The 17068-nt window shown below is 43.9% G+C and overlaps 1 protein-coding gene across 3 annotated transcripts in view; it reads right to left on the bottom strand.

Moving 5' to 3' along the window:
- Positions 1-480: 480 nt before the first annotated feature.
- The window catches only part of SGCZ (sarcoglycan zeta), a 1689841-nt gene continuing 1673253 nt past the window's right edge, over positions 481-17068 (bottom strand). For 2 of the 3 annotated variants that reach the window (XM_073645424.1, XM_073645425.1), the window contains 2 exons: positions 2421-2544; positions 484-1162 (listed from right to left, as the gene is read on the bottom strand). In XM_073645424.1, the coding sequence (XP_073501525.1) occupies positions 968-1162; positions 2421-2544 (319 nt within the window). In that variant the 3' untranslated portion in view covers positions 484-967. Of the gene's footprint in view, positions 1163-2420; positions 2545-17068 lie in introns of all 3 variants that reach the window. The other variant, XM_073645423.1, reaches the window with a different exon arrangement.

Here is a 17068-nt window from a genome sequence, read left to right as displayed (position 1 = left end):
GGATAGGATCTTGGAGATGGGAATTCACCAAAACTGGAATACATTTTTGGAATAAAGTAAGCTTAACTTTTCATGGATGTGATGGGTGTAGCCATTGCTTGTCCCTCCCATGCTCCCACATGTTCCACCCATATTGGTATAGCTAGCCCTGACTACATGTAAACACCAACCAGTGCAAAAATATTGTGATTTATTAAGGTTTTTTACAACAGAATTCTGACATACACACCTTAATGAATTGACCCTTTAAGGTACATTTTTTATAGGGGCTATATCCTCCTGATTAAGGCTTTACTTTTAGTTTATATTGTCAATTTTGTCTTAAAAAACTTTATTTAAAAGTGGTAGATAAATTAAATGAGAAAGAGAGAGAGAGAGAGAGGAGTGAGAGAATATTTTTCTTTTAAGAAGGAAAGTCAGGAAAGTTTTTCTTTTAAAAACAATATTTTCAATTTAATTGTTTAGTAAAGGCAATATATCACATAATACTTTAATATTTATTTCTTTTGTGGGATAAAAGTATACATCCAAAAATATTGAATGGAAAATTGTGCTTTAAAACAGTACAGTTTTCTTTTTTACACGGGATTGTATTGTTTTTCCAAGTAAATGTCCAGCAAATTAGCTTGCATATGAGGTGCACAGTTAATTGTTTGTCCTTATTCCTGCAGTACAGAATCATGTGCTTCACTTTATTTAGCAAAGGCACCCATGTAATTCTTCTTTAGGTAATAGTAGACTGTTAACCTCCAGGTCTGGTTGATTTCTATGCAGGATACACCTCTATGCAGGATTATTTCAAAAGTCACATAAGAACTTCAAGGCAGTATTGTATTCCCTCATACCCTGGAAGATGCTCTGCAGTCCATTAAACTGTTCAATATACCACAATGATATCTGGGCAGAACCGTGAAGCAAATGTGAAGTAGCGAAAGGCTATTCTGGTGTGAGAAAACACATAGTTCATTCAGCTCCACAAACAGATGTTGCTACTGGATTGACATGTGGAACTAGCTCCTGCTGGAGAAAGGTAAAGTTTGCCATTAGGACAAACACACAGCTCATAGACAGTCTGTCGAGGGCCTACCGAACCTGTAGATGAAGGTGTGAAAGAACCTTGCGGTAAATTTGCTAGTCTGATGCTGTCCGCATCTAAAAATATCTGTAAAAATATAATGAAAAAACATTATATTGCAACAAACACAATTGCTTCCTCAATCAGTCAGGACAACAGTATCAGGATGCACTTCTTGATCCAATTTTTTTGTTATTTAGTCCCATTATCAGTATATAAAACCTAGCCCCTGGCCAAGCAGTCTGCCTTTATGAACACTTAGGAAAGAATGGCTGATTCTGCAGAGCACTGTAAATTTGATTTGGCACTGGAAAAGGTTACCGCCTTTGCAACAAATAAGTTCATGACATTTATTTCCTCCAAGATATTCTACAATCAACTGTGGGTTATATTATTAAAAAGTAGAAATGTTTAGGGACTATACTAGCCATGTAAAGTTACAGAGTAGCAGAGCATAGAAATTAATGGAGTGGTTTCACTGAGTGATGAGGTGCATAGTAGAGATGATGAAATCTGTCAATATTTGAATCTACCAAATAATACGGATTTTATAGGAAAAATTAATTTGCATCGGAGTTATTCGAAGCAAATTAAATCTTCTGTTTTGGGCTCTGGTAAATCTCCACGCGACAAAGCATAATAAATGTAGGATGTAAAAAAAAAAAAAAAATGAATACATATGTCACTGCTCATCTGTCATCTGCTCACCTGCAACCATCCAATCCTCCATGCTCTTCGCCTTCCTCAATTGTACGCATTCTCTTTCGCCTGCTTTGTTCTATGCTAACGCTAACTCAAAGCTCTTCCGGCGCTGATTAGGCCTCTGACAAGACTGCGGTGGATATCAAGATGTCACAATGTTACAAGGTGCATTGCCTAGTCAGTACCTCTAGGGATGCAAAGGCCGGATAGTACACTTTAGATGGTAGAGAACGGAATCAAAGAGAAGAGGCTTGGATGACTGGTTGGCAGGCTGTAGGGGCGGTGGGAAGGATGAGTAGTGAGATGAGTATTGTTATTTATTTTAACCTTTTTCTGGCACTCTGAGGTTTAGTAAATTGGTGGCAGCATATGTCCACTATATTGCTCAATTCACGAGGAGCGAATTGCAAAAGATCCATATTCAGAAAAATACAAATTTTTGTAAAATTGGAGGAGAATTTAATTCCACTCAAAAAAATAGCTTCATGGCATGGATTCCCATGGCCAAGTAGCAGCATGCATAATGTTGAGTGTCAGAGTTGTGTAAAGCATTCTGCCACTGGTCTCTATTGTATGGAATTCTATTCTAATTTTAGGCTTTGGTTAAACATGTAGAAAAAACATTGTTAGCTTTAGTACTGACCTCACCATCTGTGGACTGTAAATGAAGCTCTTTTCTACAACTGGCTCTAAATTCTCCTGCTACGGCACTGATTTGTACTCCTTTTGGTGCTTCCATTGTTAACGATCTTGTTGGAGATTCAAGTCTGGAATTTTTTAACAAAGAAATAAACATATTAGCAAATAAATTGATTTTAACTTAATATCCAAATATTTTCTATTTAAATTGAATATTAATTATTATTAATGAGACTTAGATATGGATCATATCACTTATTAGTAGAGATTAGCAGGTTTCTTAGCGCAACCAGGGTCCATGATCCAGGTCAGTGCTAACTGGTCATGGATAAGAGCTGTACACATATTTTTTACCATCTGGGATCCCAAGCTAGGCTTATGATTGGCAGAGCTGTTGAAACATCACCTTAGTGCTGTCATACCATGCCGGAAAATCAAACACCACACCGGGGAACCTAGAAGTTCAGGATATTTGTGCAACTCCTATCCATGGCCAGAGAACACTGCCTTAGACTGTGGACTTGGGGTGTGTGAAGCCATATGCTCATCTCTACTTATCAGGGTTTCTACTTAAGATAGGTCCCTCTAAGACACGTTGTTTCTTACTTACTTGGTGAAAGCTACAACTAGTGTTGAGCATTCCGATACTGAAATATCGGGTATCGGCCGATATTCACTGTATCGGAATTCCGATACTTAATTCCGATACTTTTATAATATCGAATACCGGAATCGGAAGTTCCCATAATGCCTGCGCTCTGCAGTGTCTCTGAAGGATGACAAGCTGGATGGCAGCGCTCAGCTGCGATCCAGCTTGTCATCAGAATGCCATCCCAGCGTGGGAGAATTCTCCTGATTGTTTAAAAGCCGGCGCGCGGTAAAAAGCCGCCGGCTTTTAAACAATCACGCAGCCCCATACTGCTTCCCCGCAGCCTCCCACCCCGATCCTCCGCTCCCCTCGCCACCTCCCATCCCGATCGTAAATTAGGACCGGGCGGGGAGCACAGCACCAAGGAGCGAAGGACCCGGGCGGGGAAGCCGGCAGTGAAAAGACTTCACCGCCGGCTTTCCCGTTCTGTGCTGCGCTTTCCCGCCGGTTATTTCAAATGAACAGCTGAGGTATCAGGTGATGCCGATCAGCTGTTCATTTGAAGTAGCCGCGGTGCCCTCAGAGGGTTCATGTGAGTTCATGCTTGACTGCATGAACTCACATCAACTTTCCCACGGCCGCACAGGTCAGCCTCACCTCCCGGACCCGTCATGATTAGTGTGTGTGCGGGGTGTGTGTGTGCGGGGTGTGTGTGTGCGGGTGTGTGTGTGTGCGGGGTGTGTGTGCGGGGTGTCTGTGCGATGTGTGCGGGGTGTGTGTGCGGGGTGTCTGTGCGATGTGTGCGGGTGTGTGTGTGTGCGGGTGGGTGTGTGTGCGGGGTGTGTGTGCGGGGTGTCTGTGCGATGTGTGCGGGGTGTGTGTGCGGGGTGTCTGTGCGATGTGTGCGGGTGTGTGTGCGGGCAGACATAGGCCGATGTGACACTACTACTCCCATCGGCCTATGTCTGTCCCCCGTCCACTCCTGCCAGCAGGATCAGCTCGATGGGAGCAGTAGTTCCCATCAGCCTGATCCTGCTATTTAAATTGCCCTACTGTGTCCCCAATAAATGTTAGATACATGTCATTGGTGGCCAGTGGTTACCTAAAAGAAATTAGTTCATACATTACCTGTCCCCGCCGATCGCCACCTAAAATAAAGTAAAAAATAAAAAACTACACCTATACTCACCAAGACACCTAATTCCCCGAAGCCATCGATCTCCTGTAATAAAATATAAAATAATAAACCACAACCTTATCCTTACCCCTCCGTAGCAGTCCACGAGTGTCCCACGAAGATCTCCAGTTCAGAGCAGCCACATAGAATGTGACCGCTCTGAACCGCTGCCGCCGCTAGAATGACGGGGCCGTAAGGGTTCACCGGAGTTCAGGCAGCGCTGCTCCGGTTAGCTCCTTTACGGCACTGCTGTATCGTGAGAAATTCCCACGGTACAGCACTGCCGTAAAGGAGGTCTCCGGAGCTGCGCTGCCTGAATGCACTCCGGTGACCTCAGTCAGTGGCTCCCGCTGCCGGGAGCGGACGTGTTCCCGGCAGCGTGAGCTTACAGCAGCCATGCACAGCTGTCACCATCTCCAGATGTGACAGCTGTGCATGGGAGATCAGCGCAGGAACGTGGACAGGTAACTATTTTTTTTTTAGTAAACTAAGAATTAAATAAAATGGTGTTTTATTTCAAATAAATTATTTTTTTCTGGGTGTAGTGTGTTTTTTCTTTTTAACACTTTGTAGGTTAGTAATGGGGGTGTCATATAGACGGCCATCATTACTAACCTGGGCTTCATGGCAGCTGGCGCTGACATGAACCCCACCACTATTACCCCCTGCCACCGCACCAGGGCAGCGTGGAAGAGCGAGGCTAAGTGCCAGAATTGGCGCATCCTATGGATGCGCCATTTCTGGGGCGGCTGACGGCTGGTGTTTCTAGCCTGGGAGGGGGCCAATATTCATGGCACCCTTCCTGAGCTATTAATATCAGCCCCCAGCTGTCTGCCTAGCCTTTGCTAGCTATTAAAATAGAGGGGACCCCACGTCATTTTTTTTTGGGGGGTCCCCCATTTTAATAGCTAGTAAAGGCTAGGTATTCAGCTGGGGGCTGATATTAGTAGCCTGGGAAGCTCCGTGGGTTTTACCCCCTTCCCAGGCTTCAAACATCTGCCCCAGCCGTCTGCTTAACCTCCGCTAGAGACTAAAATTATGGGGGATCCCACGCCATTTTTTTTTTAAATAAATCCTTTATTTTAACACTAAATGACATTTGAGGACTTAATAAAGATGCAGTCCCTAAATTATTATTTATTTTTTAATAAATTTTTCCCAAAACTTTTGACGTGGGCTTCGCCATATTTTTGTATGCCAGCCAGGTACAGCATCCAGCTTCTATGAACGCGCCATTTTCCGGGGCGGCCGCGGACTGCAATTTTCAGCGGGGGGGGGAGGGCAAAAAGCTTGGGCCTCCCTGCGCTGCAGATTCCATCCCCCAGCTGCCTAGTTGTACCTGGCTGGACACAAAAATAAGGAGAAGCTCCACGTTTTTTTTTTTTTAATTATTTCATGAAATTCATGGAATAATTAAGAAAAAAAGGGCTTCCCTATATTGTTGTGTCCGGCTAGGTACAAATAGGCAGCTGGTGGTTGGGGGCAGCCCATTCCTGCCTGCTGTACCTGGCTGGACACAAATATAGTGTGAAGCCCCACGTCAATTTTTTTTTAATTATTTCAGGAAATTCATGAAATAATTAAAAAAAAATTATGTGGGGCTTCGCCCTATAATTGTGTCCAGCCAGGTACAGCAGGCAGGAACGGGCTGCCCCCAACCACCAGCTGCCTATTTGTACCTAGCCGGACACAACAATATAGGGAAGCCCTTTTTTTCTTAATTATTCCATGAATTTCATGAAATAATTAAAAAAAAAAATGTGTGGCGCTTCGCCCTATTTTTGTGTCCAGCCAGGTACAACTAGGCAGCTGGGGGCTGGAATCTGCAGCGCAGGGAGACCCAAGCTTTCTGGGTCCCACCCGCTGCAAATTGCAGTCCGCAGCCGCCCCGGAAAATGGCGCGTTCATAGAAGCGCCATCTTCTGGCGCTGTACCCAACTCATCCAGGGCCCTGGTGCGGTGGCTCACTGGGTAATAAAGGGGTTAAGGCCAGCTTGGCATTATCAGCTGGCCCTAAGCCCGAAATTCATGGGGTCACGCCAATATTAGACATGACCGCCATGAATTTCTAGTAAAGTATTTAAAAAAAACACAAACACCCAGAAAAAAGTCCTTTAATTGAAATAAAGACACAATTCTTTATTGTTCTAAATTAAACCATACTTACCGCCACACCCATTCCAGCTGAAGCCAACGATCTCCTGCAATAAAAGTAAAATAATAAAGCAACCTCATCCTTACCTTTCCATGGTTCCCAGGACAGCTTCAGCTCTGCTACATCGAGATGACAGGCTGGACCGCAGCAGAACGCTGCCATCCAGCCTGTCATCCCGCGGACACTGAGAAGCGCAGGCATGCTTGCGCTCCTCAGTGTCTTTCTGTGACGTCATCCAGATGAGCCGAGGTCATGTCCAATGAACTCAGCTCACCTCATGCACGTCACTGACAGCGTGGGAAAATTCTCCTGCACTCAGCGCTTCAGCGTGAGAATTCTCCCACGCTGTCAGTGACGTGCATGAGGTGCGCCGAGTTCATGGGACATGACCTCACCTCATGCACGTCACTGACAGCGTGGGAAAATTCTCACGCTGAAGCGCTGAGTGCAGGAGAATTCTCCCACGCTGTCAGTGACGTACATGAGGTGAGCCGAGTTCATTGTCGGCTCATCTGGATGCCGTCACAGCCAGACACTGAGGAGTGGAAGTATGCCTGCGCTTCTCAGTGTCTGCGGGATGACAGGCTGGATGGCAGCGTTCTGCTGCGGTCCAGCCTGTCATCTCGATGTAGCAGAGCTGGAGCCGTCGTGGGAGCCATGGAAAGGTAAGGATGAGGTTGGTTTATTATTTTTCTTTTATTGCAGGAGATCGTTGGCTTCAGCTGGAATGGGCGTGATGGTAAGTATGGTTTAATTTAGAACAATAAAGAATTGTGTGTTTATTTCAATTAAAGGACTTTTTTCTGGGTGTTTGTGTTTTTTTTAAATACTTTACTAGAAATTCATGGTGGTCATGTCTAATATTGGCGTGACCCCATGAATTTCGGGCTTAGGGCCAGCTGATAATGCCAAGCTGGCCTTAACCCCTTTATTACCCAGTGAGCCACCGCATCAGGGCCCTGGATGAGTTGGGTACAGCGCCAGAAGATGGCGCTTCTATGAACGCGCCATTTTCCGGGGCGGCTGCGGACTGCAATTTGCAGCGGGTGGGGCCCAGAAAGCTTGGGCCTCCCTGCGCTGCAGATTCCAGCCCCCAGCTGCCTAGTTGTACCTGGCTGGACACAAAAATAGGGCGAAGCTCCACGTTTTTTTTTTTTTAAATTCATGAAATTCATGGAATAATTCAGAAAGAAAGGGCTTCCCTATATTGTTGTGTCCGGCTAGGTACAAATAGGCTGCTGGTGGTTGGGGGCAGCCCGTTCCTGCCTGCTGTACCTGACTGGACACAAATATAGGGCGAAGCCCCACATCAATTTTTTTAAATTATTTCATGAATTTCCTGAAATGATTTAAAAAAAATTGACGTGGGGCTTCGCACTATATTTGTGTCCAGCCAGGTACAGCAGGCAGGAACGGGCTGCCCCCAACCACCAGCTGCCTATTTGTACCTGGTTGGACACAACAATATAGGGAAGCCCTTTTTTTCTTAATTATTTCATGAATTTCATGAAATAATTAAAAAAAAAAAATACGTGAAGCTTCTCCCTATTTTTGTGTCCAGCCAGGTACAACTAGGCAGCTGGGGGATGGAATCTGCAGCGCAGGGAGGCCCAAGCTTTCTGCCCCCCCCCCTCCCCCCGCTGAAAATTGCAGTGCGCAGCCACCCCGGAAAATGGCGCGTTCATAGAAGCTGGATGCTGTACCTGGCTGGCATACAAAAATATGGCGAAGCCCACGTCAAAAGTTTTGGGAAAAATTAATTAAAAAATAAATAATAATTTAGGGACTGCATCTTTATTAACTCCTCAAATGTCATTTAGTGTTAAAATAAAGGACTTATTTTAAAAAAAATTGACGTGGGGCTTCGCCCTATATTTGTGTCCAGCCAGGTACAGCAGGCAGGAACAGGCTGCCCCCAACCACCAGCTGCCTATTTGTACCTGGCCGGACACAACAATATAGGGAAGCCCTTTTTTAAAAAAATTATTTCATGAAATAATTAAAAAAAAATTGACGTGGGGCTTCGCACTATATTTGTGTCCAGCCAGGTACAGCAGGCAGGAATGGGCTGCCCCCAACCACCAGCTGCCTATTTGTACCTGGTTGGACACAACAATATAGGGAAGCCCTTTTTTTCTTAATTATTCCATGAATTTCATGAAATAATTTAAAAAAAAAATGCGTGGGGCTTCGCCCTATTTTTGTGCCCAGCCAGATACAACTAGGCAGCTGGGGGCTGGAATCCGCAGCGCAGGGAGACCCAAGCTTTCTGGGCCACCCCCGCTGCAAATTGCAGTCCGCAGCCGCCCCAGAAAATGGCGCGTTCATAGAAGCGCCATCTTCTGGCGCTGTACCCAACTCATCCAGGGCCCTGGTGCGGTGGCTCACTGGGTAATAAAGGGGTTAAGGCCAGCTTGGCATTATCAGCTGGCCCTAAGCCCAAAATTCATGGGGTCACGCCAATATTAGACATGACCACCATGAATTTCTAGTAAAGTATTTAAAAAAACACAACACCCAGAAAAAAGTCCTTTAATTGAAATAAACACACAATTCTTTATTGTTCTAAATTAAACCATACTTACCATCACGCCCATTCCAGCTGAAGCCAACGATCTCCTGCAATAAAAGTAAAATAATAAAGCAACCTCATCCTTACCTTTCCATGGCTCCCACGACAGCTTCAGCTCTGCTACATCGAGATGACAGGCTGGACCGCAGCAGAACGCTGCCATCCATCCTGTCATCCCGCAGACACTGAGAAGCGCAGGCATACTTCCACTCCTCAGTGTCTGGCTGTGACGGCATCCAGATGAGCCGAGGTCATGTCCAATGAACTCCGCTCACTTCATGTACGTCACTGACAGCGTGGGAAAATTCTCCTGCACTCAGCACTTCAGCGTGAGAATTTTCCCACGCTGTCAGTGACGTGCATGAGGTGAGCTGAGTTCATTGGACATGACCTCACCTCATGTATGTCACTGACAGCGTGGGAGAATTCTCACGCTGAAGCGCTGAGTGCAGGAGAATTTTCCCACGCTGTCAGTGACGTGCATGAGGTGAGCTGAGTTCATTGGACATGAACTCGGCTCATCTGGATGACGTCACAGAGAGACACTGAGGAGCGCAAGCATGCCTGCGCTTCTCAGTGTCTGCGGGATGACAGGCTGGATGGCAGCTTTCTGCTGCGGTCCAGCCTGTCATCTCGATGTAGCAGAGCTGGAGCTGTCCTGGGAACCATCGAAAGGTAAGGATGAGGTTGCTTTATTATTTTTCTTTTATTGCAGGAGATCGTTGGCTTCAGCTGGAATGGGCGTGATGGTAAGTATGGTTTAATTTAGAACAATAAAGAATTGTGTCTTTATTTCAATTAAAGGACTTTACTCTGGGTGTTTGTGTTTTCTTTTAACTTTGACTATGGGGTTAGTAATGGGGGTGTCTTATAGACGCCTCTCCATTACTAACCTGGGCTTGATGTCAGCTGGCATTATAAGCTGACATCAACCCCAACCCTATTACCCCCTGCCACCGCACCAGGGCAGCGTGGAAGAGCGAGGCTAAGTGCCAGAATTGGCGCATCCTATGGATGCGCCATTTCTGGGGCGGCTGACGGCTGGTGTTTCTAGCCTGGGAGGGGGCCAATATTCATGGCACCCTTCCTGGGCTATTAATATCAGCCCCCAGCTGTCTGCCTAGCCTGTGCTAGCTATTAAATTAGGGGGGACCCCACGTCATTTTTTTGGGGGGGTCCCCCATTTTAATAGCTAGTAAAGGCTAGGTATTCAGCTGGGGGCTGATATTAGTAGCCTGGGAAGCTCCGTGGGTATTACCCCCTTCCCAGGCTTCAAACATTTGCCCCAGCTGTCTGCTTAACCTCCGCTAGAGCCTAAAATTAAGGGGAACCCCACGCCAATTTTTTTTTAAATAAATCCTTTATTTTAACACTAAATGACAAGTACAGTAATCAACACTGTCACTGTACTTCATATATATGTGACTGACATGTTTCTATCTATCTAATCTATGTGTGATTCTCTATTCCTTCTATTCTAAATTGTCGGGTACAGATGCTGAATTGCCGGCCGGCTTTCTTAAAGAGACGGTGCATGAAAACACTATTATTTTTTTAAATAAATCCTTTACACTAAATGACAAGTTCTGTAAGCAACACTGTCACTGTACTTCATATATATGTGACTGACATGTTTCTATCTATCTAATCTATGTGTGAAGCTCTATTCTGTCTGTTATAAATTGTCGGGTACAGATGCTGAATTGCCGGCCGGCTTTTTTAAAGAGACGGTGCACGAAAACACTAATATTTTTTTTAATAAATCCTTTACACTAAATGACAAGTACAGTAAGCAACACTGTCACTGTACTTCATATATATGTGACTGACATGTTTCTATCTATCTAATCTATGTGTGATTCTCTATTCCTTCTATTCTAAATTGTCGGGTACAGATGCTGAATTGCCGGCCGGCTTTCTTAAAGAGACGGTGCATGAAAACACTATTATTTTTTTAAATAAATCCTTTACACTAAATGACAAGTTCTGTAAGCAACACTGTCACTGTACTTCTTATATATGTGACTGACATGTTTCTATCTATCTAATCTATGTGTGAAGCTCTATTCTGTCTGTTATAAATTGTCGGGTACAGATGCTGAATTGCCGGCCGGCTTTTTTAAAGAGACGGTGCACGAAAACACTAATATTTTTTTTAATAAATCCTTTACACTAAATGACAAGTACAGTAAGCAACACTGTCACTGTACTTCATATATATGTGACTGACATGTTTCTATCTATCTAATCTATGTGTGAAGCTCTATTCTTTCTGTTGTAAATTGTCGGGTACCGGTGAATGCCGCTGATGAATTGCCGGCTTTTCATGTCATTCTACATTATTCTTAGTTGTTTTACTTCATGTAGAATTAACCTACAAGGAAAGAAAGGGTTTATTTTCATTCAGATATTTGTGTCCCATTGACTTGCATTGGTTTCCGGTATCGGAATCGGCGATATCCGATACTTTTTGGGTATCGGCCCGATCCAATCCGATACGATATTTCCTGATATCGGAAGGTATCGCTCAACACTAGCTACAACCCATTCCTCACATCTGTGTACTGTAAAAGGTTAGAAAACATTTGTAAATCATACATCAGAGTGCAGATTTAAAACCAAACTCCTGTAGGCTGCTTGATGAATACAGCATTCATACTGAAGACCATACACTTCAAACTCTGGCCCGTGGAGACAATCTGGCCCACAGGGTAGTTTTATTTGGCACGCAACACCAGAACCACCACCCCTATGTGGGGCAATTATTCTGTATGGAGAACTTTGTGGGGCCTATTATTCTGTATGGAGGACTATGTGGGGCCATTAATCTGTATGGTGGACTATGTGGGGCCCATTATACTGTATGGAGGACTATGTGAGGCCCATTATTCTGTATGGAGGACTTTGTGGGACCTATTATTCTGTATGGAAGACTATGTGGGGCCATTATTCTGTATGAAGGACTATGTGGGGCCCATTATTCTGTATGGAGGACTATGTGGGGCCCATTATTCTGTATGGAGGACTTTGCAAGGCCCATTATACCGAATACTGGTTGGCCCGCAACTTTGTCCAAGTTTTTCATTTTGGCCCTCTGTGTGTTTGAGTTTGACATCCCTGCTGTATACAGTAAATTCTGCAGGCAAATTAAATGACAAGAAAAATGTAACTCTGTGAAAGACCTCTCTGTTGATCAGTCAATAAAATTTCATCTATTGCGTCCCTCACCATCTAAGTCTATATTGTGTGACACTAAGGACCTCATAAATCTAAGTATAGATACCACAATGGCTTATCTTACGCAACACACATCTGTATGGGTACAGTTGCAGGAAGGTGATACTTATCTCTCTGCTGACTCAGACTGAACCAGTAGCAGAACAGAAAATTTTTTGTCATCTGCACGTAACAGGGATCCACTCTGGCTTAGATATAAATACTTTACATAAGCTATTATATTTATTAGCGGTTAGTGACTATATTCCAGAGCAATTGACTTATACTTAAACATTGTAAAAATCTGCATTTGTCTGAATTCTGATTTTTTGTAATTCGCTTCCACGCGGACTCAGCAAAATGTCGGCCTCTGGCTGCCATTTTGCTGATCTTTAAATGACCAACAAAAGGTTAAAGAATAAAAAGAAGCTTATACTTAACTTACCACTTACGACTACGGCCCAACTGCTCTTTATCATCATCTGTTCGGTCCTCCTTGCAACTTCTTAACATAGTCACTGATTGCTGAATCCCAATAAGGAGCAGACGGGACGGTGAGGAGTGGAGGGGCCGGTGAGGTGAGAAGTAGGGTGAGTATAAGTATTTTTTTATTCTTTACATCTTATGTTTATTATGCTCTGGGATCTGATAAGACACCAAAACATAATAAGGGACAGTCAATTCACAGAGAATAACTTCACTGCAAATGAAATTTCTTGGGAAAATCTGCAAAACAGGCAAATTAGAATTTTGCTTGACCAGCTTATCTCTAATGTTTAAAAATATAAAAAGGTCTGTACTGTACCCTAAGGCAGTTAGACTGCAGTCACGTTCTTCTATATGTAAACGGTAATTTTAGGTTCTACTGAACAAGCAAGAGTGCAAGGCTCAAACTGGTGGCATCATAAACCAGTGGTTGCTTCATCTAGGGCCCCTATAGCTCTGGTGACATTTTGACTTTGGGAACAGTGATCATTTCTATTACAATAATTTTCATGTATAAGTGCAAGTGTCCTCAAAAAGAGGGCCAATTGAAGTTTTTTAAGTGTTTGTTAATTCTTAATCACAATATTGATGAACATTTTGCAACTTTCTTATATACCTTGTGTTTGAGTTCCTCAATATTGTCAAGATATTAGTTCTACATCTCTAGTTCTGTTCTCAGCTGGGAAGTTGATACAATTGTATCTGTATGCCCTATAAGCTAAACACATCATCAACAGCAACAGCAGAAGCACAAATCTTTCTGTCAGTTTTCTGCAAAGTATCTGAAAACCTCTGTAGGATTGTTTTGCATGAAAGAAGCAAGGTCAGTTCAATATACAAAGCAAACTTCTAGGAATCATTTGAACTATAGTATGCCCATATCAATACAACCTTAAAAACATGGAGACCTACTGTAAATTAACCAGTAGTTCTGGTAGTGCTGATAATACATCAATAAGTGCAGTAGAGGACCATGCATTCTTTTCTTTTAGACCTTTCTTGATGGTACAATTTTATATAAAACAAATATTTTGCAAACGGGACCAGGAACATTGTCCAAGTTACTCAAGGCTAAAATATTGATATATTTTATTTACTGATTAAACATTTTTTTTACTCTACATTTTTTATATGTCATATGAAACATAAACAGGTAACTTTATGCGAATACTTATTTTCTATAACTGTAAGACACTATTTATACAAGATTGTAATAAAATACTTGCAAGTTATGATGCTAATGCCAGCAATAGTGTGAGAGAAATCCAATATCTGTGAAAATATTTCATGCAACACAATCTCCATTTTGTTACATTATCTGACTTCATACATTTATCTCAACGTTCATTGTTCATTTAATTAATTTGTCTTTATTCTTCCTTCTGCTATTAAATATCATAACCTCTGCTCTAATTAAGCTTTCTGAAACAATTAACCACAGCAGTAAGCAAGTAGACATGCCATTGGGAAGCCAAACCAACAGACCATATCCAAAAATATTTTACGGGGAAGCTTCTTGGCATTACCAATAAATCACATGCTTTTTAACCGGTTCAGGACCGCCCACTGTACATAAACGTCGGCGCTGCCTGGGCTCTGTGCAGCGCCGACGTTTAAAAACGGTGGGTGGTCCCGCAGCGCTCAGGACCCCCAGGGTCCTGCTAGCGCTGCGGTACCGGTTCAGAGCGATAGCTCTGACATGTGGCATCATGGGGACCTGATTGGATCAGGTCCCCATGATGTTAACCTGTTCCTATCTTCTAGATGCCGCGATCCATAGCGATCGCGGCATTTAAAAGATAGGGACAGCCGGTGGTCGGCGATCGGGACCCCCCACATACCTGTCAGCGGCGGGGATCCCGGTGCTGTGACCTCTGACATCATCGAGACCTGATTGGCTCAGGTCTCGATGATGTCAGCGTCACACCAGCCAATCAGAGAGATCACCAGGGAAGTTTGTTTTAGCAACAAACTTTCCCGGGCGATCTGCCTGATAAATGCAGTTTCTCCTCCGATCTCAGTGAGAGAGCAGAGGAGAAACAGTGTGACAAGAGCTGTCAGCCTTGCCACTGTGAAAGTAAAAAAAAAAAAAAAAGAAAGTAAGAGTTAGGGTTAGTGAGTCTGTCAGATCAGTCAGTCCTGTCAGATCAGTCCAGTCAGATCTGTCAGTCAGTCAGTCCTGTCAGATCAGTCCAGTCAGATCTGTCAGTCCTGTCAGATCTGTCAGTCAGATCTGTCAGTCCTGTCAGATCTGTCAGTCAGTCAGTCCTGTCAGATCTGTCAGTCAGTCCTGTCAGATCTCAGTCCTGTCAGATCTGTCAGTCAGTCAGTCCTGTCAGATCTGTCAGTCAGTCCTGTCAGATCTGTCAGTCAGTCAGTCCTGTCAGATCTGTCAGTCAGTCAGTCCTGTCAGATCTGTCAGACAGTCAGTCCTGTCAGATCTGTCAGTCAGTCAGTCCTGTCAGATCTGTCAGTCAGTCAGATCTGTCAGTCAGTCAGTCCTGTCAGATCTGTCAGTCCTGTCAGATCTGTCAGTCAGTCCTGTCAGATCTGTCAGTCAGTCAGATCTGTCAGTCAGTCAGTCCTGTCAGATCTGTCAGTAAGTCAGTCCTGTCAGATCAGTCAGTCCTGTCACATCAGTCAGTCAGTCCTGTCAGATCAGTCCGGTCAGTCCAGTCCGGTCCCGTCCTTTCAGTCCGGTCCGTTCAGTCCAGTCAAAAAATATAAAAATAAAATGGCCCGTCAGACTTATACCGCAGAGGAGGTGTATGCCCTGCTGTGTTCTGACACTGATGACAGCGCAATCTCAGATGGAGATATGGATTTTGAGGGCTTTAGTAGCGGCGACACTGAGGGCCCAGAAATGAGCAGTGATTCTGTTCCATCCTCAAGCCCAAGGACCAGTACAGCAATAGGGGCAAATAGCGCTACTGGAGAAACGTCTCCAAATTAGGGAACACTGCCCAGTACAAGCGCTGTCCCTGCTACTAGTGAATTGGCGCACGCCAGTGTACAAGGGGCGTTGCCACATGATCTAGCATTTCCCAGATGGGAGGCTTCAGATTCGGCTGCTCCATTCAGCCCTGATTTCAACGCCATTCCTGGTATAAATGTGGAGGTGGAAGATTTTGGACCAATTCATTTTTTTAATTTGTTTTTTACAGACAGCTTGCTAGAGCATATTGTCGTGCAAACAAATTTATACGCGTCCCAATTCATAAGCCAGAATCCCCGATCTTACTATGCTAGGGCAAATTTATGGACACCAACTAATGTCCCGGAAATAAAAAAATTTATAGGACTTACATTTGCCATGGGGCTTGTTAAAAAACCGAGCATTCGATCCTACTGGTCCAACCACCCTGTTCAAGCCACCCCTATGTTTTCAGTCATTCTGCCTAGGACCCGTTATGAAATGCTCATGCGGTTTTGGCATTTTAACGACAATAGTCAATGCCTGCCCAGAAATGCCCCAGAACATGACAGGTTATATAAAATTAGACCCATCATTGAAAATTTGTCAGAAAAATTCTTAAGCCTCTACACCCCAACACAAAATATTTCTATAGACGAGTCCCTTGTAAAATTCAAAGGAAGACTGCACCTCAAGCAATTTATCCCATCTAAAAGGGCAAGGTTTGGAATAAAGCTCTATAAAATGTGCGAAAGTTCAACCGGATACACATCCGCTTTTCGCATATATGAGGGGAAAGATAGCCAACTAAACCCACCAGGATGCCCTACTTATCTGGGGACATCTGGAAAAATTGTTTGGGAGCTGATAAGTCCATTTTTTCAAAAAGGCTACAATCTATATGTGGACAATTATTACACCAGCATACCCCTATTTAAAAGTCTGGTTGAACACAACATCGGTGCTTGTGGGACCATCCGTAAAAACCGTCAGGGGTTTCCACAACCATTGGTCAACCAAAAGTTTCAAAAGGGGCAGTCAGGGGCTGTACGCAACGGAGAGCTGCTTGCCCTGAAATATAGGGATAAGAGGGATATTTTTGTCCTCAGCTCGATCCACACAGATGCCACAAGGGCCACTGTAGAACTAGGATCCACCACTCCGAAGCAAAAACCTGTGTCAGTCATTGACTACAACAAACACATGGGGGGTGTGGACCTTGCAGACCAGGTTCTACAGCCATACCAGGTATCAAGAAAGTCCTATACCTGGTATAAAAAGTTGGTTATTTATTTGTTTCAGGTGGCCACATACAATTCTTTTGTGTTGTACAAAAAAGCAGGAAATTCAGATCCTTTTCTTGATTATCAAGAAAAGGTAATTGAAAATCTTGTCTTTCAAAGTGTTAGCCCCGCTCATCCATTAGAATCTGAGGATGTGAAAAGACTCACTGAGCGACATTTTATTGCACTTATTCCAGCAACGGAAACAAGAAGGAACCCCCAGAAAAGATGTCGTGTATGTACTAAGAGAGGAATGAGGC

Source organism: Phyllobates terribilis, unplaced genomic scaffold, assembly GCF_046119375.1.
Source record: "Phyllobates terribilis strain yellow unplaced genomic scaffold, ASM4611937v1 Scaffold_1__5_contigs__length_1240528914, whole genome shotgun sequence".
In the NCBI taxonomy this organism is placed as follows: Eukaryota; Metazoa; Chordata; class Amphibia; order Anura; family Dendrobatidae; genus Phyllobates; species Phyllobates terribilis.
The sequence above is the reverse complement of the archived record's forward strand: the minus strand, read 5'-3'. Positions and strand labels throughout refer to the sequence as shown.